Raw genomic sequence first — 25612 nt, 5'->3', positions numbered from 1 at the left:
ATCATCAGCAGTGTGGGGGAAAGTTACTTTGAAAAGTAATGCATTGCAATATTGCGTTACTCCCTTAAAAAGTAACTAACTACTAACTACTTAGTTACTTTTTAAGAAAAGTAATGCGTTACGTTAATTTTGTGTTACTTTTTCTCTCCTGGGCTGGGCTTGTTTTTTTTATGAGAAAAAAGTTCTATTTTTGTGCAAATGTAAAGACCTCTTCATACCAAAATGAGGCTGAGGTAAAAATACTAATTTCCGCATGAACACTAGAGGGCGCAGCTCTGGATAATGGAGAATAGGACGCAGGAGAAAAAAGTTTTACCAATAAAAACAAAAAATCTTGTAATTTTTGCTCATGGTTTAACTGAATCATCAAAGGTCAGTAGCAAGACATTGGTCAATAAAGGTAGATTTAAATGCATACAAATATTTGTTTTATTTAACATTTAATTATTGGAGGTTCTGATTTAGCATTTGACTGATTTTATTCATTTTGAGGAGGACAGAATCTTTATGCAATAGACCCTTTTCACATTTCCGGGTTTCTCAGAGCGGAAGTCGTCATAGTAGGGTTAAATATTACAGCTGTGAATGAGAGAATACATTCAATATTTTTCTGTGTGCCCATTTGCTCACATAGCAAAAGAAAAACGCCACAGTAGTGATTTCACAACTTTCAAAAAGAGGGAAAAATAGAGTGAGATTAATAACGGCAGTCAAAAGAGATAAAGATGTACATTTTTACCATCACTCCCAAAGACGCGGTTACTAACAGCAGCGATAACTTTTTTATTGTATTTTGATGCAAAAGTAATAAAATACAAAGTATTGGTGTTATGAATGTACATATATTTAAAAAAAAATGAATACAAAAAACGTAGCAGGATTTACGATATTGATGAGCGTTAAAACGCGTCATCACAGTCTGTGAAAGGGGTCTAGTGAGATGAGTAAATGCTCACATTTAGTCTAGAACTACAGGAACCATCATGTTCACACACACACACACACACACACACACACACACACACACACACACACACACACACACACACACACACACACACACACACACACACACACACACACACACACACACACACACACACACACACACACACACACACACACCTCTGCACTAACTCTCGATTTCTCTCAACTCTTACTTTTTTGAGAAAGTAACTCAGATATTTAGTTGTAAATTTGAAAAGTAATGCATTACTTTACTAGTTACTTGGAAAAGTAATCTGATTACGTAACTCAAGATACTTGTGATGCGTTACCCCCAACACTGCTCATCAGTGCTATTCACCGGTGGTCATAATGTTATGCCTGACTGGTGTATATACATAAATATGTGTTAAAAGGCACATGGATGTTGTCAGACGTTGACCCGTGTTCTCCTCATGTTCCCGCAGCTGCTCCAGTATGATCCGTGTTACCGGCTGGGATCAGGAGGGGGCGGAGTCAGTGACATCAGGTGCCACCCCTTCTTCTCCTCCATCCCCTGGCTCTCACTGACGCCCTAGTGCCTTCACCCTCATCAGTGTACACTGGATAGGGCACTTCCCTTCAAAACCATCTGAAGCTCTGGAGGATTGATGGACTTCACCTCCATCTGGTGGCAGCCGGAGTCACTGCACCACAGCAGCAGCGAAAGACATACAAGAGGAAAACATCATGCTTTTGGAAATCATTATTATTATCAAAGTCATATTTAAGAGATGAAAAGTCAAAATTATGCCAGTCATCATTATGAGGTGAAAATTAGAGTCATAATTAGGACAAAAGAGAAATAAAAACACAAGCCAACTGATTTAAAGCTGAAAATCTGACATAAAAAGTCATAAATATTATATGAAAAGTAAATATATGACTTAAAGTCATAATTATGACAATCATACTATGACGACTTGAAGTAGAAATTTTTAACTTTCATAATTATGGCTTAGTAAATTTTGATATGTCTATGAGTTTTTATATCATAATTATGACACAAAGTCAAAATGATGACACTGATGTTTACGACATTTGACATATTTAAGAAATTAAAATCTAAATTAAGAACCCCCCCCCTCCCTAATTGACATATGAAGATGACATTGACTGAAATTATGTCAAAATTATGACATACTAAGTCATATTTAATAGATGAAAAGTTGCAATTATGATAGCCATAACTATGAGATGAAAAGTAGATACGATTTAAAAAGTCATAATTATGCAAAAATCACAGATTTAAGGTGGAAATTCTGACATAAAAAGTCAACATTATGATACAATTCTTAATTATGAAAGTCTAAATGATGAAATATTAAGTCAAAACTATAACTCACCATAATTTCAACTATCATCATTTTTTACTTTTTTTTAAATTATGGTTTATTGTGTTAATTTTGACTTGTGTCATTATAACTTTATATTTTATAATTATGAGATGAAGTCTAAATTATGACAATATTCACATTTAATAGATGACAGTCATAATTATGAGATGAAAAGTAGAACTATGATTTGAAAAGTCATTATGACAAAAATACTGTCGACATTATGACAGTAGAAATTCTGTCAAAGCCAAAATGTCAATTCAGATTTAAGTCATAATTATGATATAAAAAGTCTAAATTATATACTAAAACTAAATTATAACAGTAGTTTTATCATAATTTTTTACTTTCATAATTATATCTTAGGTCAGTTCTGACTTTATATATAATAATTATGAGATAAAGTCTAAATTATGATATACTAAGTCATATTTAATAGATGACAGTCATAATTATAAGATGAAGAGTAGAACTATGATTTAAAGTCTTTTAATTATTGATCATTAATCTCATAATTATAAGATTAATAATCCTGACATTAATCCAGGCTTAATCTAAACCCTGTCTGTGGAAACAGACCTGTGTGTCATAATTATGAGATTAATAATCCTGACATTAATCCAGGCTTAATCTAATTCCTGTCTGTGGAACCAGACCTGTGTCTCATAATTATGATATGAATAATCCTGAGATTAATCTAAACCCTGTCTGTGGAAACAGACCTGTGTGTCATAATTATGATATTAATAATCCTGAGATTAATCCAGGCTTAATCTAAACCCTGTCTGTGGAACCAGACCTGTGTGTCATAATTATGAGATTAATAATCCTGAGATTAATCCTGGTTTAATCTAAACCCTGTCTGTGGAACCAGACCTGTGTCTCATAATTATGACTTTTATCAAGATTTTCCAAAGCATGATTTTTTTCTTTATGTGACAGAAATGTGTTTGCATTGAATTGAGCTGAAATATCACACACTCCTCACAGAATGGGTGAGCGGGGCATCAGGGGCATCAGAACACTCGCTGTTGAGCAGATGAAATGCAATATTACTGAACAGCAAACGTGTCATCATGTGCTCCGCCCTCTCCGCCCTCTCCATTCACTCTGATGGTCTTCTCTGCAGTGAATTAAAGCACTCATTTCTTACTGTTGGTCAATCATTCCTCAGAACCTTTTCATTAATGTTGTAAGACCGAATGACTTCGCTCCAAGGATCGGTAATATTCTAGGGCTGTCAAAAGATTAATCGCGATTAATCTCATCCAAAATAAAAGTTTGTGTTTACATAATATATGTGTGTGTACTCTGTTAATTATTATTTATATATAAATACACACACAAGCATGTATATATTTAAGAAAAAAATATTATTTTTATATATAAAACATTTATATTTATATATATTATATAAATGTATATACATGCAAATATTTCTTAAATATATACATGCTTGTGTGTGTATTTATATATAAATAATAATTAACAGAGTACACACACATATATTATGTAAACACAAACTTTTATTTTGGATGCGATTAATCTTTTGACAGCCCTAGAATATTCTTTATCTGACTCCATTTATCATAGTTGTTGAATTTAGAAGAGAATCCCAACTGGTTGTTTGGTCATCTATATTTGATAGTTAATCATACATTTAATCGTTCCGTTTTAACCCTTTGTTGCAATTATACCGTTCCGTATTGGAGATAGTTAATAATTACAGATTCATTCAGAAAGGATCAAAATTTAACAATTTATTAACAATCAAGTAAATGTAAAATGTCAATTACATCATAGACAGAAATCTCTTTTAAAAGGAAACACAAATTCTAATTATGGTTACACTTAAAATAGTTTCAACTGGAAGTAAACTTAAACCCCCTTAATTGTACTCAGTAGGCCTATGCCTAGAATATTACCTGAGAGAGAGAGAGAGAGAGAGAGAGAGAGAGAGAGAGAGAGAGAGAGAGAGAGAGAGAGAGAGAGAGAGAGAGAAAGAGAGCAGCTCTCTCTAGAGAAAGCAGAGTATCAAAAGAGCAAGAGCTACAGTTATCCTCTTCCCTGATGTCATCAAACTCAAATATGACTCATTTAAAACTGACCAATCAGACGAAACCGTGAGACGTTTGAAAGTAACCAATCAGACGAAACTTCTCCCACTGTACCAAAGGTGTGAAAAGCATTTGTCCGGCAAGCCATTCTTTTGTCCTTAGAAACTCCAATTTTGTTATTTTCCACCTTACAATGTGACCTCTGAAATAATTTAAAACACGCATCAATAATCCCACATGTTTGTGGAAGAGTAAAGCAGAGGCGTTTATGGTTTTTGAATGTTTTTAGGCGTGAGAATAACAAACCAAGTGACCACAAAGCATCTTTAGCATGTGACCAAACTCTGAGCGCTGCCGCCACATCCGGCCCTGAGCCTGAAGAAACGGACGAGACTCTGCACTGTAACTTACTTTCATATTCTCCAGAAGCCTTGTGTGCGTGTTCAACACGACCACAAACACACACACACACACACACACACACACACACACACACACACACACACACACACACACACACACACACACACACACACACACACACACACACACACACACACACACACACACACACACACACACACACACACACACACACACACACACACCAGCTCAGAGGGGAAGCCTCATCTCAGTCTGCATGTGTCCTGTCTGGAGTCCCACTGCAGATCAGGCGTCTTTTGGGATCATTAATATACATAATAATAATATTAAAAAAGTTCTTTTTTTGAACACGACCCCACATTAAGTGTTCTTTATAACGGTTTTAAAAGACACTTAACGTGTTGTGTTCATACATAATAAACTTTATTTGTATGGTGTTTGATTACGGCCGAATTACAGACTGTTTTAGACAAACACAAAGGTCGTGTGGTGATTTAATTGCCGTCTGAATGAGTTTTCAAGAATTAATCACTTCAGAATTCCCTGTTTTTATCCTTTTTGACCCCCGCAGAGCACCGTACGCTGTCATTAGGATGCATTTTAAACATCTAGACTCTTATTACTGAAATGCTGGCCAGTATTTAGAGTGATATATTTCATCTCCGCTCAAAAGAGAAGCACAAACATTTGAAATGGGCCGTTATTATTATATCTGTTAATACCCGCAGCATTATGAACACCTCATGTCAACAAGAGGCTGGATTCACTTATTCATTTCCATGTGGAATAAAATGCCATCCTTTATTTTGAGATAAAATACGAGACAGAAAACCATTTGAACTATAATGTGCGTCTTTATAGCTTCCTATTTTTAAACAGATTTAAAGGTCCCATGGCATGGCATTTTTCTATTATTTTATAATGTTTCCTGAGGTGTACTTATATTGTTAGTATGATTTGTACATCATAAAATATCATAATTTAGAAATAAAAGGCATTTTTTCTATACTGCTGTTTGCCCTGTGGCTGAAGGCCCTGTTACAAGAGGCGTGTCTGCTGTGAGACTTCAGTAAAAACGGCCACTGTTGTGATTGGCTGACATCTTTGCATTTGATATGAGCGGAGGGGGCGTGGTTTAACGAGGTCTACGAGGCACGAGCTGCTGCCAGAGAGACGGATGGACCGGAGTTCACATCAGTTCTGTCAGTCTCACTTCAGGGTGAACTGTTTTAGTTACAGCATATACTTCAGGTTATTAGTCTATTTCTAGTCGGAGGGGCTGTCACTCATGTCAGACAGTTAGTAACTTTAGTAAATTATGGATCAGCGCTGACTGGAGATGCGAACCGTTTAAAGCGATTCAGTCCGATTTGGTGAACTGATTCGGTTCACTAAAAAGAACCGGTTCAAAAGAAAGATCGTTCGCGAACCGGACATCACTAATGTTACCAGAGACGGAGCTCAGCGATTGCTAACAAAGTTATTTATAGTAACTACTGAGTTATGAGAGCGCTGTCAGTCAGCGCGAGTTTATTGTGTTTGTATCTGAGAGTTCTGAATAAACACGAGTCCCAGTCACACAGAGTCCGTCTTCATCATTATTACCAACTTTGTAACACATGCAAAGTACCATTACAGCTGTCGAGATGAACGAGTTACGAGTAAGTGTTGATAATAGCATTATTTTTAGATGTTCCTATCATATGGATAGCGTCATTGACGCGCATTGAGTACACAGCGCAAACAAAGACACAACAGCAGTAATCGAATGTAATCCAGTTTATTGTGGGGAAAGATGGCTAGCCTAGCCGGATACCCTCACGCTTACCCCCCTTCTGCTTAATCTCGCCCCGCGTTTGGCTCCTCCGCTGTGGGCCAGATGCAGTACTGGGGGTCGGGGATGTTGAAGGCCGACCGGTCAGTGCAGCCCGAGCTTCGGCGTGTGTGAGGTTTATCTCTAAAGATGTAACGACTGTATGCACATTGTAGAACCGATAGACGCGACGAGGACGTACAAAAACACTGACTCACAAGATAGAAAACACGAAAACTCCGTTCTGTCGGGAGAGAGAGAAGCCGCAGTGTGTGCACGAATAATAAATAATTAGCTACACATCAGAAATCACTGATCACAGATCAGAAGGAACTGAAGAAAGTCTTCTGTTTTCATTTGTACATCCAAACACTGAGAAACTGCCAGCGTTCACTCGTTCACAAGCCATGATCTCTCCAGCGTTTGCATGGGCGTGGCAGATTCTCTGGGCGGAGGAAAGGGAGGAAACCGTTCCTGTTCTGATGTCATAACAGGAGACTTCAGGATTGGCTCGTCTGGCCTGTCATTTTCTCAAAGGCAGAGAGAGACAGCCAGAACTCGGGTTTACACCGATCAACATTTCTATCCACTTGGGGACAATATTCAGGCTAGGGGAACTCATATTAATGTTGAAAAACCTCATAAAATGAAAATGTCATGCCATGGGACCTTTAAATAATTCAATACTAATTAGGATATTACTTTCCTATTATTAAATTAAATATGCATTTATTCTTATTATTCCAAGTATATGACATTTTGTTTACAGCATTAAATCATGTTATTGAGCACGTGAGCAGCGTTCCCCAACACAAAATCACATCTGAACACACAAGATTATCGGACGTCCACGTCAAACAATTAGCGTCCGAAAAGAGCTTTAGCTGAGCCATGTTCAGAGTTATTCAGCGTTTTACGTCATTTCTTGAGTAGCTACATCGTTACTTTTTTCATGTGCTACTTATTATTCGGTTATAATCAGCTAAAGCTGTATTTTTTGTCAGAGTGACCTGACTCTGTCATCAGTGTGCAATGAACATGAAGGGACGATTATCGCTGACCGACCTTTAACGCCTCGTGACTAAACAAAGGGCGCCAATGAGGCTTCGTTTTTGATCTTTTAGTGTGACGATGTTAGCCTTAAGGTTATGGATAAGCTGTGTGTGTTCCAAAACAATGACAAAATTCACATTTAGGAGATGAGCATTCAAAACTTAGTCTCTCACTTACGCGAAAATGAATCACAGATTTTTGATCGCAGACTTCATCTTCTGTCCAATCAAATGCTCTCTAGAATCTGAAGCCCCGCCCCCTACACTATCATATGCGCGAGTCGGCACTGACATCACATCGGACTCATTTATATTCTGCACAGATGCTGTATTTCAAAGCGATCTGGAGGAGATTATGATGAGAAACGGTTAGAGATCAGGAGGAAACTCTGGCTTTACCAAACAGAGAGGCTCTAGTCAAACTCTGGTATTAACCAAACGCTATTGGCTGTTTCAAAAAAGGGGAGGAGCTTCTAACAGCTGGAGTCGTTTCAGGGGAAATCACGTTAACACGTTGAATAATTCTGTGTTTCACGGCACTTCAGTGGGACTTTAGGTTACACCTAAGGTTTCGTTTTTTTTTTTTTTGCGGCGTGTTAAAAACTGTCCGACCAATGAGATCGGAGCTTTAGTTGACGAGCCTGGAGCTGCTGAAGTTACAGTAAAACACACTCAAGCACAAACGCTCTCGCCGAGCACACATTGATACTTAAGAAGACGATGAAGAGGAAGTAGACGAAGAAGAAGATGAAGAGGAAGTAGACGAAGAAGAAGATGAAGAGGAAGTAGACGAAGAAGAAGATGAAGAGGAAGTAGACGAAGAAGAAAATGAAGAGGAAGTAGACGAAGATGAAGAGGAAGTAGACGAAGAAGACGAGGAGGCAAGACGAATCTAGAGCTGCTGATCACAAACAACATTATGAATACAGAAGTCTCAATAAGAGGGAGTTATGAGAGGAATTGCAGATCATAGGATTCGTTTCAACTCATGGTGAGTTTCATCTGCAATCAAATAAAAAATGGCATCTACTGTCAGGGAGTGAATGTACACCTTCAACTTCTCGAAACCCGACTTTATTCTCAAAATGTAATGAGTTTATTCTCAAAACCCGACTTTATTCTCAAAATGTAATGAGTTTCTTCTCAAAACCCGACTTTATTCTCAAAATGTAACGAGTTTATTCTCAAAACCCGACTTTATTTCCGAAATGTAACGAGTTTATTCTCAAAACGCGACTTTATTTCCAAAATGTAACGAGTTTATTCTCAAAACCCGACTTTATTTCCAAAATGTAACGAGTTTATTCTCAAAACGCGACTTAATTTCCAAAATGTAACGAGTTTATTCTCTAAACCCAACTTTATTCTCAAAATGTAACGAGTTTATTCTCAAAACCCGACTTTATTCTCAAAATGTAATGAGTTTATTCTCAAAACCCGACTTTATTCTCAAAATGTAATGAGTTTATTCTCAAAACCCGACTTTATTCTCAAAATGTAACGAGTTTATTCTCAAAACCAAACTTTATTTCCGAAATGTAACAAGTTTATTCTCAAAACGCTACTTTATTTCCAAAATGTAACGAGTTTATTCTCAAAACCCAACTTTATTCTCAAAATGTAACGAGTTTATTCTCAAAACCCGACTTTATTCTCAAAATGTAATGAGTTTCTTCTCAAAACCCGACTTTATTCTCAAAATGTAACGATTTTATTCTCAAAACCCAACTTTATTCTCAAAATGTAACGAGTTTATTCTCAAAACCCGACTTTATTCCCAAAATGTAATGAGTTTATTCTCAAAACCAACTTTATTCTCAAAATGTAACAAGTTTATTCTCAAAACCCGACTTTATTCTCAAAATGTAACAAGTTTATTCTCAAAACCTGACTTTATTCTCAAAATGTAATGAGTTTCTTCTCAAAACCCGACTTTATTCTCAAAATGTAATGAGTTTCTTCTCAAAACCCGACTTTATTCTCAAAATGTAACAAGTTTATTCTCAAAACCCAACTTTATTTCCAAAATGTAATGAGTTTATTCTCAAAACCCAACTTTATTCTCAAAATGTGACAAGTTTATTCTCAAAACCCGACTTTATTCTCAAAATGTAACGAGTTTATTCTCAAAACCCGACTTTATTTCCAAAATGTAATGAGTTTATTCTCAAAACCAACTTTATTCTCAAAATGTAACGAGTTTATTCTCAAAACCCGACTTTATTCTCAAAATGTAACAAGTTTATTCTCAAAACCCGACTTTATTCTCAAAATGTAACAAGTTTATTCTCAAAACCTGACTTTATTCTCAAAATGTAACGAGTTTATTCTCAAAACGCGACTTTATTTCCAAAATGTAACGAGTTTATTCTCAAAACCCGACTTTATTTCAAAAATGTAACGAGTTTATTCTCAAAACGCGACTTTATTTCCAAAATGTAACAAGTTTATTCTCAAAACCCAACTTTATTCTAAAAATGTAACGAGTTTATTCTCAAAACCCAACTTTATTCTCAAAATGTAACGAGTTTATTCTCAAAACCCGACTTTATTCTCAAAATGTAATGAGTTTCTTCTCAAAACCCGACTTTATTCTCAAAATGTAATGAGTTTCTTCTCAAAACCCGACTTTATTCTCAAAATGTAACGATTTTATTCTCAAAACCCGACTTTATTTCCAAAATGTAACAAGTTTATTCTCAAAACCAACTTTATTCTCAAAATGTAACAAGTTTATTCTCAAAACCCGACTTTATTCTCAAAATGTAACAAGTTTATTCTCAAAACCTGACTTTATTCTCAAAATGTAATGAGTTTCTTCTCAAAACCCGACTTTATTCTCAAAATGTAATGAGTTTCTTCTCAAAACCCGACTTTATTCTCAAAATGTAACGATTTTATTCTCAAAACCCGACTTTATTTCCAAAATGTAATGAGTTTATTCTCAAAACCAACTTTATTCTCAAAATGTGACAAGTTTATTCTCAAAACCCGACTTTATTCTCAAAATGTAACGAGTTTATTCTCAAAACCCGACTTTATTTCCGAAATGTAACAAGTTTATTCTCAAAACCCGACTTTATTCTCAAAATGTAACAAGTTTATTCTCAAAACCTGACTTTATTCTCAAAATGTAACGAGTTTATTCTCAAAACGCGACTTTATTTCCAAAATGTAACGAGTTTATTCTCAAAACCCGACTTTATTTCCAAAATGTAACGAGTTTATTCTCAAAACGCGACTTTATTTCCAAAATGTAACGAGTTTATTCTCAAAACCCAACTTTATTCTAAAAATGTAACGAGTTTATTCTCAAAACCCAACTTTATTCTCAAAATGTAACGAGTTTATTCTCAAAACCCGACTTTATTCTCAAAATGTAATGAGTTTCTTCTCAAAACCCGACTTTATTCTCAAAATGTAATGAGTTTCTTCTCAAAACCCGACTTTATTCTCAAAATGTAACGATTTTATTCTCAAAACCCGACTTTATTTCCAAAATTTAATGAGTTTATTCTCAAAACCAACTTTATTCTCAAAATGTAACAAGTTTATTCTCAAAACCCGACTTTATTCTCAAAATGTAACAAGTTTATTCTCAAAACCTGACTTTATTCTCAAAATGTAACGAGTTTATTCTCAAAACCCGACTTTATTTCCGAAATGTAACGAGTTTATTCTCAAAACGCGACTTTATTTCCAAAATGTAACGAGTTTATTCTCAAAACCCAACTTTATTCTCAAAATGTAACGATTTTATTCTCAAAACGCGACTTTATTTCCAAAATGTAACGAGTTTATTCTCAAAACCCAACTTTATTCTCAAAATGTAACGAGTTTATTCTCAAAACCCAACTTTATTCTCAAAATGTAACGAGTTTATTCTCAAAACCCAACTTTATTCTCAAAATGTAATGAGTTTCTTCTCAAAACCCGACTTTATTCTCAAAATGTAATGAGTTTCTTCTCAAAACCCGACTTTATTCTCAAAATGTAACGATTTTATTCTCAAAACGCGACTTTATTTCCAAAATGTAACGAGTTTATTCTCAAAACCCGACTTTATTTCCAAAATGTAACGAGTTTATTCTCAAAACCCAACTTTATTCTCAAAATGTAACGAGTTTATTCTCAAAACCCAACTTTATTCTCAAAATGTAATGAGTTTCTTCTCAAAACCCGACTTTATTCTCAAAATGTAATGAGTTTCTTCTCAAAACCCGACTTTATTCTCAAAATGTAACGAGTTTATTCTCAAAACGCGACTTTATTTCCAAAATGTAACGAGTTTATTCTCAAAACCCGACTTTATTTCCAAAATGTAACGAGTTTATTCTCAAAACGCGACTTTATTTCCAAAATGTAACGAGTTTATTCTCAAAACCCAACTTTATTCTAAAAATGTAACGAGTTTATTCTCAAAACCCAACTTTATTCTCAAAATGTAACGAGTTTATTCTCAAAACCCGACTTTATTCTCAAAATGTAATGAGTTTCTTCTCAAAACCCGACTTTATTCTCAAAATGTAATGAGTTTCTTCTCAAAACCCGACTTTATTCTCAAAATGTAACGATTTTATTCTCAAAACCCGACTTTATTTCCAAAATTTAATGAGTTTATTCTCAAAACCAACTTTATTCTCAAAATGTAACAAGTTTATTCTCAAAACCCGACTTTATTCTCAAAATGTAACAAGTTTATTCTCAAAACCTGACTTTATTCTCAAAATGTAACGAGTTTATTCTCAAAACCCGACTTTATTTCCGAAATGTAACGAGTTTATTCTCAAAACGCGACTTTATTTCCAAAATGTAACGAGTTTATTCTCAAAACCCAACTTTATTCTCAAAATATAACGATTTTATTCTCAAAACGCGACTTTATTTCCAAAATGTAACGAGTTTATTCTCAAAACCCAACTTTATTCTCAAAATGTAACGAGTTTATTCTCAAAACCCAACTTTATTCTCAAAATGTAACGAGTTTATTCTCAAAACCCAACTTTATTCTCAAAATGTAATGAGTTTCTTCTCAAAACCCGACTTTATTCTCAAAATGTAATGAGTTTCTTCTCAAAACCCGACTTTATTCTCAAAATGTAACGATTTTATTCTCAAAACCCAACTTTATTTCCAAAATGTAACGAGTTTATTCTCAAAACCCAACTTTATTCTCAAAATGTAACGAGTTTATTCTCAAAACCCAACTTTATTCTCAAAATGTAATGAGTTTCTTCTCAAAACCCGACTTTATTCTCAAAATGTAATGAGTTTCTTCTCAAAACCCGACTTTATTCTCAAAATGTAACGATTTTATTCTCAAAACCCGACTTTATTTCCAAAATTTAATGAGTTTATTCTCAAAACCAACTTTATTCTCAAAATGTAACGAGTTTATTCTCAAAACCTGACTTTATTCTCAAAATGTAACGAGTTTATTCTCAAAACCCGACTTTATTTCCGAAATGTAACGAGTTTATTCTCAAAACCCGACTTTATTTCCAAAATGGAACGAGTTTATTCTCAAAACCTGACTTTATTCTCAAAATGTTATGAGTTTATTCTCAAAACCCAACTTTATTCTCAAAATTTAATGAGTTTATTCTCAAAACCAAACTTTATTCTGAAAATGTAACGAGTTTATTCTCAAAACCCGACTTTATTCTCAAAATTTAATGAGTTTATTCTCAAAACCCAACTTTATTCTCAAAATGTAATGAGTTTATTCTCAAAACCCAACTTTATTCTCAAAATGTAACAAGTTTATTCTCAAAACCCAACTTTATTCTCAAAATGTAATGAGTTTCTTCTCAAAACCCGACTTTATTCTCAAAATGTAATGAGTTTCTTCTCAAAACCCGACTTTATTCTCAAAATGTAACGATTTTATTCTCAAAACCCGACTTTATTTCCAAAATGTAATGAGTTTATTCTCAAAACCAACTTTATTCTCAAAATGTAACAAGTTTATTCTCAAAACCTGACTTTATTCTCAAAATGTAACGATTTTATTCTCAAAACCCAACTTTATTTCCAAAATGTAACGAGTTTATTCTCAAAACCCAACTTTATTCTCAAAATGTAACGAGTTTATTCTCAAAACCCAACTTTATTCTCAAAATGTAATGAGTTTCTTCTCAAAACCCGACTTTATTCTCAAAATGTAATGAGTTTCTTCTCAAAACCCGACTTTATTCTCAAAATGTAACGATTTTATTCTCAAAACCCGACTTTATTTCCAAAATTTAATGAGTTTATTCTCAAAACCAACTTTATTCTCAAAATGTAACGAGTTTATTCTCAAAACCCGACTTTATTTCCGAAATGTAACGAGTTTATTCTCAAAACGCGACTTTATTTCCAAAATGTAACGAGTTTATTCTCAAAACCCGACTTTATTTCCAAAATGTAACGAGTTTATTCTCAAAACCCAACTTTATTCTCAAAATGTAACGAGTTTATTCTCAAAACCTGACTTTATTCTCAAAATGTTATGAGTTTATTCTCAAAACCCAACTTTATTCTCAAAATTTAATGAGTTTATTCTCAAAACCAAACTTTATTCTGAAAATGTAACGAGTTTATTCTCAAAACCCGACTTTATTCTCAAAATTTAATGAGTTTATTCTCAAAACCCAACTTTATTCTCAAAATGTAATGAGTTTATTCTCAAAACCCAACTTTATTCTCAAAATGTAATGAGCTTATTCTCAAAAACCGACTTTATTCTCAAAATGTAACGAGTTTATTCTCAAAACGCGACTTTATTTCCAAATTGTAACGAGTTTATTCTCAAAACCCAACTTTATTCTCAAAATGTAACGAGTTTATTCTCAAAACCCGACTTTATTCTCAAAATTTAATGAGTTTATTCTCAAAACCAAACTTTATTCTGAAAATGTAACGAGTTCATTCTCAAAACCCGACTTTATTCTCAAAATTTAATGAGTTTATTCTCAAAACCCAACTTTATTCTCAAAATGTAACGAGTTTATTCTCAAAACCCAACTTTATTCTCAAAATGTAACGAGTTTATTCTCAAAACCCGACTTTATTCTCAAAATGTAACGAGTTTATTCTCAAAACCCGACTTTATTCTCAAAATGTAACGAGTTTATTCTCAAAACCCGACTTTATTCTCAAAATTTTATGAGTTTATTCTCAAAACCAAACTTTATTCTGAAAATGTAACAAGTTCATTCTCAAAACCCGACTTTATTCTCAAAATTTAATGAGTTTATTCTCAAAACCCAACTTTATTCTCAAAATGTAATGAGCTTATTCTCAAAAACCGACTTTATTCTCAGAACCCAACTTTATTCTCAAAATGTAACGAGTTTATTCTCAAAACGCGACTTTATTTCCAAATTGTAACGAGTTTATTCTAAAAACCCAAATTTATTCTCAAAATGTAACGAGTTTATTCTCAAAACCCAACTTTATTCTCAAAATGTAACGAGTTTTTTCTCAAAACGCGACTTTATTTCCAAATTGTAACGAGTTTATTCTAAAAACCCAACTTTATTCTCAAAATGTAACGAGTTTATTCTCAAAACCCGACTTTATTTCCAAAATGTAACAAGTTTATTCTCAAAACCCAACTTTATTCTCAAAATGTAACGAGTTTATTCTCAAAACCCGACTTTATTCTCAAAATGTAACGAGTTTATTCTCAAAACCCGACTTTATTCTCAAAATGTAACGAGTTTATTCTCAAAACCCAACTTTATTCTCAAAATGTAACGAGTTTATTCTCAAAACCCGACTTTATTCTCAAAATGTAACGAGTTTATTCTCAAAACCCGACTTTATTCTCAAAATGTAACGAGTTTATTCTCAAAACCCGACTTTATTCTCAAAATTTTATGAGTTTATTCTCAAAACCAAACTTTATTCTGAAAATGTAACGAGTTCATTCTCAAAACCCGACTTTATTCTCAAAATTTAATGAGTTTATTCTCAAAACCCAACTTTATTCTCAAAATGTAATGAGCTTATTCTCAAAAACCGACTTTATTCTCAGAACCCAACTTTATTCTCAAAATGTAACGAGTTTATTCTCAAAACGCGACTTTATTTCCAAATTGTAACGAGTTTATTCTAAAAACCCAAATTTATTCTCAAAATGTAACGAGTTTATTCTCAAAACCCAACTTTATTCTCAAAATGTAACGAGTTTTTTCTCAAAACGCGACTTTATTTCCAAATTGTAACGAGTTTATTCTCAAAACCCAACTTTATTCTCAAAATGTAACGAGTTTATTCTCAAAACCCGACTTTATTCTCAAAATGTAACAAGTTTCTTCTCAAAACCCAACTTTATTCTCAAAATGTAACGAGTTTATTCTCAAAACCCAACTTTATTCTCAAAATGTAACGAGTTTATTCTCAAAACCCGACTTTTTTTCCAAAATGTAACGAGTTTATTCTCAAAACCCAACTTTATTCTCAAAATGTAACGAGTTTATTCTCAAAACCCAACTTTATTCTCAAAATGTAACGAGTTTATTCTCAAAACCCGACTTTATTCTCAAAATGTAACAAGTTTATTCTCAAAACCCAACTTTATTCTCAAAATGTAACGAGTTTATTCTCAAAACCCGACTTTATTTCCAAAATGTAACGAGTTTATTCTCAAAACCCAACTTTATTCTCAAAATGTAACAAGTTTATTCTCAAAACCCAACTTTATTTCCAAAATGTAACAAGTTTATTCTCAAAACCCAACTTTATTCTCAAAATGTAACAAGTTTATTCTCAAAACCCAACTTTATTTCCAAAATGTAACAAGTTTATTCTCAAAACCCAACTTTATTCTCAAAATGTAATGAGCTTATTCTCAAAACCCGACTTTATTCTCAAAATTTAATGAGTTTTTTCTCAAAACGCGACTTTATTCTCAAAATGTAACGAGTTTATTCTCAAAACGCGACTTTATTCTCAAAATGTAACGAGTTTATTCTAAAAACCCAACTTTATTCTCAAAATGTAACGAGTTTATTCTAAAAACCCAACTTTATTTCCAAATTGTAACGAGTTTATTCTAAAAACCCAACTTTATTCTCAAAATGTAATGAGTTTATTCTCAAAACCCAACTTTATTCTCAAAATGTAACAAGTTTATTCTCAAAACCCAACTTTATTTCCAAAATGTAACAAGTTTATTCTCAAAACCCAACTTTATTCTCAAAATGTAACAAGTTTATTCTCAAAACCCAACTTTATTTCCAAAATGTAACAAGTTTATTCTCAAAACCCGACTTTATTTCCAAAATATAACGAGTTTATTCTCAAAACCCAACTTTATTCTCAAAATGTAACGAGTTTATTCTCAAAACCCAACTTTATTCTCAAAATGTAACGAGTTTATTCTCAAAACCCGACTTTTTTTCCAAAATGTAACGAGTTTATTCTCAAAACCCAACTTTATTCTCAAAATGTAACGAGTTTATTCTCAAAACCCGACTTTATTCTCAAAATGTAACGAGTTTATTCTCAAAACCCGACTTTATTTCCAAAATGTAACGAGTTTATTCTCAAAACCCAACTTTATTCTCAAAATGTAACAAGTTTATTCTCAAAACCCAACTTTATTTCCAAAATGTAACAAGTTTATTCTCAAAACCCAACTTTATTTCCAAAATGTAACAAGTTTATTCTCAAAACCCAACTTTATTCTCAAAATGTAACAAGTTTATTCTCAAAACCCAACTTTATTTCCAAAATGTAACAAGTTTATTCTCAAAACCCAACTTTATTCTCAAAATGTAATGAGCTTATTCTCAAAACCCGACTTTATTCTCAAAATTTAATGAGTTTTTTCTCAAAACGCGACTTTATTCTCAAAATGTAACGAGTTTATTCTCAAAACGCGACTTTATTCTCAAAATGTAACGAGTTTATTCTAAAAACCCAACTTTATTCTCAAAATGTAACGAGTTTATTCTCAAAACCCGACTTTATTTCCAAAATGTAACAAGTTTATTCTCAAAACCCAACTTTATTCTCAAAATGTAACGAGTTTATTCTCAAAACCCGACTTTATTCTCAAAATGTAACGAGTTTATTCTCAAAACCCGACTTTATTCTCAAAATGTAACGAGTTTATTCTCAAAACCCAACTTTATTCTCAAAATGTAACGAGTTTATTCTCAAAACCCGACTTTATTCTCAAAATGTAACGAGTTTATTCTCAAAACCCGACTTTATTCTCAAAATGTAACGAGTTTATTCTCAAAACCCAACTTTATTCTCAAAATGTAATGAGCTTATTCTCAAAAACCGACTTTATTCTCAGAACCCAACTTTATTCTCAAAATGTAACGAGTTTATTCTCAAAACGCGACTTTATTTCCAAATTGTAACGAGTTTATTCTAAAAACCCAAATTTATTCTCAAAATGTAACGAGTTTATTCTCAAAACCCAACTTTATTCTCAAAATGTAACGAGTTTTTTCTCAAAACGCGACTTTATTTCCAAATTGTAACGAGTTTATTCTCAAAACCCAACTTTATTCTCAAAATGTAACGAGTTTATTCTCAAAACCCGACTTTATTCTCAAAATGTAACAAGTTTATTCTCAAAACCCAACTTTATTCTCAAAATGTAACGAGTTTATTCTCAAAACCCAACTTTATTCTCAAAATGTAACGAGTTTATTCTCAAAACCCGACTTTTTTTCCAAAATGTAACGAGTTTATTCTCAAAACCCAACTTTATTCTCAAAATGTAACGAGTTTATTCTCAAAACCCAACTTTATTCTCAAAATGTAACGAGTTTATTCTCAAAACCCGACTTTATTCTCAAAATGTAACAAGTTTATTCTCAAAACCCAACTTTATTCTCAAAATGTAACGAGTTTATTCTCAAAACCCGACTTTATTTCCAAAATGTAACGAGTTTATTCTCAAAACCCAACTTTATTCTCAAAATGTAACAAGTTTATTCTCAAAACCCAACTTTATTTCCAAAATGTAACAAGTTTATTCTCAAAACCCAACTTTATTCTCAAAATGTAACAAGTTTATTCTCAAAACCCAACTTTATTTCCAAAATGTAACAAGTTTATTCTCAAAACCCAACTTTATTCTCAAAATGTAATGAGCTTATTCTCAAAACCCGACTTTATTCTCAAAATTTAATGAGTTTTTTCTCAAAACGCGACTTTATTCTCAAAATGTAACGAGTTTATTCTCAAAACGCGACTTTATTCTCAAAATGTAACGAGTTTATTCTAAAAACCCAACTTTATTCTCAAAATGTAACGAGTTTATTCTAAAAACCCAACTTTATTTCCAAATTGTAACGAGTTTATTCTAAAAACCCAACTTTATTCTCAAAATGTAATGAGTTTATTCTCAAAACCCAACTTTATTCTCAAAATGTAACAAGTTTATTCTCAAAACCCAACTTTATTTCCAAAATGTAACAAGTTTATTCTCAAAACCCAACTTTATTCTCAAAATGTAACAAGTTTATTCTCAAAACCCAACTTTATTTCCAAAATGTAACAAGTTTATTCTCAAAACCCGACTTTATTTCCAAAATATAACGAGTTTATTCTCAAAACCCAACTTTATTCTCAAAATGTAACGAGTTTATTCTCAAAACCCAACTTTATTCTCAAAATGTAACGAGTTTATTCTCAAAACCCGACTTTTTTTCCAAAATGTAACGAGTTTATTCTCAAAACCCAACTTTATTCTCAAAATGTAACGAGTTTATTCTCAAAACCCGACTTTATTCTCAAAATGTAACGAGTTTATTCTCAAAACCCGACTTTATTTCCAAAATGTAACGAGTTTATTCTCAAAACCCAACTTTATTCTCAAAATGTAACAAGTTTATTCTCAAAACCCAACTTTATTTCCAAAATGTAACAAGTTTATTCTCAAAACCCAACTTTATTTCCAAAATGTAACAAGTTTATTCTCAAAACCCAACTTTATTCTCAAAATGTAACAAGTTTATTCTCAAAACCCAACTTTATTTCCAAAATGTAACAAGTTTATTCTCAAAACCCAACTTTATTCTCAAAATGTAATGAGCTTATTCTCAAAACCCGACTTTATTCTCAAAATTTAATGAGTTTTTTCTCAAAACGCGACTTTATTCTCAAAATGTAACGAGTTTATTCTCAAAACGCGACTTTATTCTCAAAATGTAACGAGTTTATTCTAAAAACCCAACTTTATTCTCAAAATGTAACGAGTTTATTCTCAAAACCCGACTTTATTTCCAAAATGTAACAAGTTTATTCTCAAAACCCAACTTTATTCTCAAAATGTAACGAGTTTATTCTCAAAACCCGACTTTATTCTCAAAATGTAACGAGTTTATTCTCAAAACCCGACTTTATTCTCAAAATGTAACGAGTTTATTCTCAAAACCCAACTTTATTCTCAAAATGTAACGAGTTTATTCTCAAAACCCGACTTTATTCTCAAAATGTAACGAGTTTATTCTCAAAACCCGACTTTATTCTCAAAATGTAACGAGTTTATTCTCAAAACCCGACTTTATTCTCAAAATTTTATGAGTTTATTCTCAAAACCAAACTTTATTCTGAAAATGTAACGAGTTCATTCTCAAAACCCGACTTTATTCTCAAAATTTAATGAGTTTATTCTCAAAACCCAACTTTATTCTCAAAATGTAATGAGCTTATTCTCAAAAACCGACTTTATTCTCAGAACCCAACTTTATTCTCAAAATGTAACGAGTTTATTCTCAAAACGCGACTTTATTTCCAAATTGTAACGAGTTTATTCTAAAAACCCAAATTTATTCTCAAAATGTAACGAGTTTATTCTCAAAACCCAACTTTATTCTCAAAATGTAACGAGTTTTTTCTCAAAACGCGACTTTATTTCCAAATTGTAACGAGTTTATTCTAAAAACCCAACTTTATTCTCAAAATGTAACAAGTTTATTCTCAAAACCCAACTTTATTCTCAAAATGTAACGAGTTTATTCTCAAAACCCAACTTTATTCTCAAAATGTAACGAGTTTATTCTAAAAACCCAACTTTATTCTCAAAATGTAACAAGTTTATTCTCAAAACCCAACTTTATTCTCAAAATGTAACGAGTTTATTCTCAAAACCCGACTTTATTCTCAAAATGTAACGAGTTTATTCTCAAAACCCGACTTTTTTTCCAAAATGTAACGAGTTTATTCTCAAAACCCAACTTTATTCTCAAAATGTAACGAGTTTATTCTCAAAACCCAACTTTATTCTCAAAATGTAACGAGTTTATTCTCAAAACCCGACTTTATTCTCAAAATGTAACAAGTTTATTCTCAAAACCCAACTTTATTCTCAAAATGTAACGAGTTTATTCTCAAAACCCGACTTTATTTCCAAAATGTAACGAGTTTATTCTCAAAACCCAACTTTATTCTCAAAATTTTATGAGTTTATTCTCAAAACCAAACTTTATTCTGAAAATGTAACGAGTTCATTCTCAAAACCCGACTTTATTCTCAAAATTTAATGAGTTTATTCTCAAAACCCAACTTTATTCTCAAAATGTAATGAGCTTATTCTCAAAAACCGACTTTATTCTCAGAACCCAACTTTATTCTCAAAATGTAACGAGTTTATTCTCAAAACGCGACTTTATTTCCAAATTGTAACGAGTTTATTCTAAAAACCCAAATTTATTCTCAAAATGTAACGAGTTTATTCTCAAAACCCAACTTTATTCTCAAAATGTAACGAGTTTTTTCTCAAAACGCGACTTTATTTCCAAATTGTAACGAGTTTATTCTCAAAACCCGACTTTATTCTCAAAATGTAACAAGTTTATTCTCAAAACCCAACTTTATTCTCAAAATGTAACGAGTTTATTCTCAAAACCCAACTTTATTCTCAAAATGTAACGAGTTTATTCTCAAAACCCGACTTTTTTTCCAAAATGTAACGAGTTTATTCTCAAAACCCAACTTTATTCTCAAAATGTAACGAGTTTATTCTCAAAACCCAACTTTATTCTCAAAATGTAACGAGTTTATTCTCAAAACCCGACTTTATTCTCAAAATGTAACAAGTTTATTCTCAAAACCCAACTTTATTTCCAAAATGTAACGAGTTTATTCTCAAAACCCAACTTTATTCTCAAAATGTAACAAGTTTATTCTCAAAACCCAACTTTATTTCCAAAATGTAACAAGTTTATTCTCAAAACCCAACTTTTTCTCAAAATGTAACAAGTTTATTCTCAAAACCCAACTTTATTTCCAAAATGTAACAAGTTTATTCTCAAAACCCAACTTTATTCTCAAAATGTAATGAGCTTATTCTCAAAACCCGACTTTATTCTCAAAATTTAATGAGTTTTTTCTCAAAACGCGACTTTATTCTCAAAATGTAACGAGTTTATTCTCAAAACGCGACTTTATTCTCAAAATGTAACGAGTTTATTCTAAAAACCCAACTTTATTTCCAAATTGTAACGAGTTTATTCTAAAAACCCAACTTTATTCTCAAAATGTAATGAGTTTATTCTCAAAACCCAACTTTATTCTCAAATTGTAACGAGTTTATTCTAAAAACCCAACTTTATTCTCAAAATGTAATGAGTTTATTCTCAAAACCCAACTTTATTCTCAAAATGTAACAAGTTTATTCTCAAAACCCAACTTTATTTCCAAAATGTAACAAGTTTATTCTCAAAACCCAACTTTATTCTCAAAATGTAACAAGTTTATTCTCAAAACCCAACTTTATTTCCAAAATGTAACAAGTTTATTCTCAAAACCCGACTTTATTTCCAAAATATAACGAGTTTATTCTCAAAACCAAACTTTATTCTCAAAATGTAACGAGTTTATTCTCAAAACCCAACTTTATTCTCAAAATGTAACGAGTTTATTCTCAAAACCCGACTTTTTTTCCAAAATGTAACGAGTTTATTCTCAAAACCCAACTTTATTCTCAAAATGTAACGAGTTTATTCTCAAAACCCGACTTTATTCTCAAAATGTAACAAGTTTATTCTCAAAACCCAACTTTATTCTCAAAATGTAACGAGTTTATTCTCAAAACCCGACTTTATTTCCAAAATGTAACGAGTTTATTCTCAAAACCCAACTTTATTCTCAAAATGTAACAAGTTTATTCTCAAAACCCAACTTTATTTCCAAAATGTAACAAGTTTATTCTCAAAACCCAACTTTATTTCCAAAATGTAACAAGTTTATTCTCAAAACCCAACTTTATTCTCAAAATGTAACAAGTTTATTCTCAAAACCCAACTTTATTTCCAAAATGTAACAAGTTTATTCTCAAAACCCAACTTTATTCTCAAAATGTAATGAGCTTATTCTCAAAACCCGACTTTATTCTCAAAATTTAATGAGTTTTTTCTCAAAACGCGACTTTATTCTCAAAATGTAACGAGTTTATTCTCAAAACGCGACTTTATTCTCAAAATGTAACGAGTTTATTCTAAAAACCCAACTTTATTTCCAAATTGTAACGAGTTTATTCTAAAAACCCAACTTTATTCTCAAAATGTAACGAGTTTATTCTCAAAACGCGACTTTATTCTCAAAATGTAACGAGTTTATTCTCAAAACCCAACTTTATTCTCAAATTGTAACGAGTTTATTCTAAAAACCCAACTTTATTCTCAAAATGTAATGAGTTTATTCTCAAAACCCAACTTTATTCTCAAAATGTAACAAGTTTATTCTCAAAACCCAACTTTATTTCCAAAATGTAACAAGTTTATTCTCAAAACCCAACTTTATTCTCAAAATGTAACAAGTTTATTCTCAAAACCCAACTTTATTTCCAAAATGTAACAAGTTTATTCTCAAAACCCGACTTTATTTCCAAAATATAACGAGTTTATTCTCAAAACCCAACTTTATTCTCAAAATATAACGAGTTTATTCTCAAAACCCAACTTTATTCTCAAAATATAACGAGTTTATTCTCAAAACCCAACTTTATTCTCAAAATGTAACGAGTTTATTCTCAAAACCCAACTTTATTCTCAAAATATAACGAGTTTATTCTCAAAACCCGACTTTATTCTCAAAATGTAATGAGTTTATTCTCAAAACCCAACTTTATTCTCAAAATGTAACGAGTTTATTCTCAAAACCCAACTTTATTTCCAAAATGTAACAAGTTTATTCTCAAAACCCAACTTTATTTCCAAAATGTAACAAGTTTATTCTCAAAACCCAACTTTATTCTCAAAATGTAACAAGTTTATTCTCAAAACCCAACTTTATTTCCAAAATGTAACAAGTTTATTCTCAAAACCCAACTTTATTCTCAAAATGTAATGAGCTTATTCTCAAAACCCGACTTTATTCTCAAAATTTAATGAGTTTTTTCTCAAAACGCGACTTTATTCTCAAAATGTAACGAGTTTATTCTCAAAACGCGACTTTATTCTCAAAATGTAACGAGTTTATTCTAAAAACCCAACTTTATTTCCAAATTGTAACGAGTTTATTCTAAAAACCCAACTTTATTCTCAAAATGTAACGAGTTTATTCTCAAAACGCGACTTTATTCTCAAAATGTAACGAGTTTATTCTCAAAACCCAACTTTATTCTCAAATTGTAACGAGTTTATTCTAAAAACCCAACTTTATTCTCAAAATGTAATGAGTTTATTCTCAAAACCCAACTTTATTCTCAAAATGTAACAAGTTTATTCTCAAAACCCAACTTTATTTCCAAAATGTAACAAGTTTATTCTCAAAACCCAACTTTATTCTCAAAATGTAACAAGTTTATTCTCAAAACCCAACTTTATTTCCAAAATGTAACAAGTTTATTCTCAAAACCCGACTTTATTTCCAAAATATAACGAGTTTATTCTCAAAACCCAACTTTATTCTCAAAATATAACGAGTTTATTCTCAAAACCCAACTTTATTCTCAAAATATAACGAGTTTATTCTCAAAACCCAACTTTATTCTCAAAATGTAACGAGTTTATTCTCAAAACCCAACTTTATTCTCAAAATATAACGAGTTTATTCTCAAAACCCGACTTTATTCTCAAAATGTAATGAGTTTATTCTCAAAACCCAACTTTATTCTCAAAATGTAACGAGTTTATTCTCAAAACCCAACTTTATTCTCAAAATGTAACGTGTTTATTCTCAAAACAACTTTATTATCAAAATGTAACGAGTTTATTCTCAAAACCCAACTTTATTCTCAAAATGTAACGAGTTTATTCTCAAAACCCAACTTTATTCTCAAAATGTAACGAGTTTATTCTCAAAACCCAACTTTATTCTCAAAATGTAACGAGTTTATTCTCAAAACCCGACTTTATTCTCAAAATATAACGAGTTTATTCTCAAAACCCGACTTTATTCTCAAAATGTAATGAGTTTATTCTCAAAACCCAACTTTATTCTCAAAATGTAACGAGTTTATTCTCAAAACCCAACTCTATTCTCAAAATATAACGTGTTTATTCTCAAAACAACTTTATTATCAAAATGTAACGAGTTTATTCTCAAAACCCGACTTTATCAAAATGAAAAAAATATATTATTTTTATATATAAAACATTTATATTTTTATATATATTATAGATTATATAAATGTATATACAGTATATACATGCAAATATTTCTTAAATATACACATGAATGTGTGTGTATTTATATATAAATAATAATTAACAGAGTACACACACATATATTATGTAAACATAAACTTTTATTTTGGATGCGATTAATCGCGATTAATCTTTTGACAGCCCTAATATATATATATATATATATATACACAGGTCTTTCTCAAAAAATTAGCATATTGTGATAAAAGTTCATTATCTTCCATAATGTAATGATAAAAATTAAACTTTCATATATTTTAGATTCATTGCACACCAACTGAAATATTTCAGGTCTTTTATTGTTTTAATACTGATGATTTTGGCATACAGCTCATGAAAACCCAAAATTCCTATCTCAAAAAATTAGCATATTTCATCC

General features: G+C 31.8%; 1 protein-coding gene across 1 annotated transcript in view; it reads left to right on the top strand.

The window, feature by feature from the left end:
- rps6kl1 (ribosomal protein S6 kinase-like 1) overlaps nucleotides 1-3482 on the top strand; it is a 46303-nt gene extending 42821 nt beyond the window's left edge. Inside the window, exon 12 of the mRNA XM_079833470.1 lies at nucleotides 1413-3482. Within this exon, the coding sequence (XP_079689596.1) occupies nucleotides 1413-1523 (111 nt within the window). The 3' untranslated portion in view covers nucleotides 1524-3482. The remainder of the gene's footprint in view (nucleotides 1-1412) is intronic.
- Nucleotides 3483-25612: the final 22130 nt, after the last annotated feature.

Source organism: Gobio gobio (genome assembly GCF_949357685.1).
Source record: "Gobio gobio genome assembly, chromosome: 13".
In the NCBI taxonomy this organism is placed as follows: domain Eukaryota; kingdom Metazoa; phylum Chordata; class Actinopteri; order Cypriniformes; family Gobionidae; genus Gobio; species Gobio gobio.
This window is presented reverse-complemented; position numbering and strand designations above follow the sequence as displayed.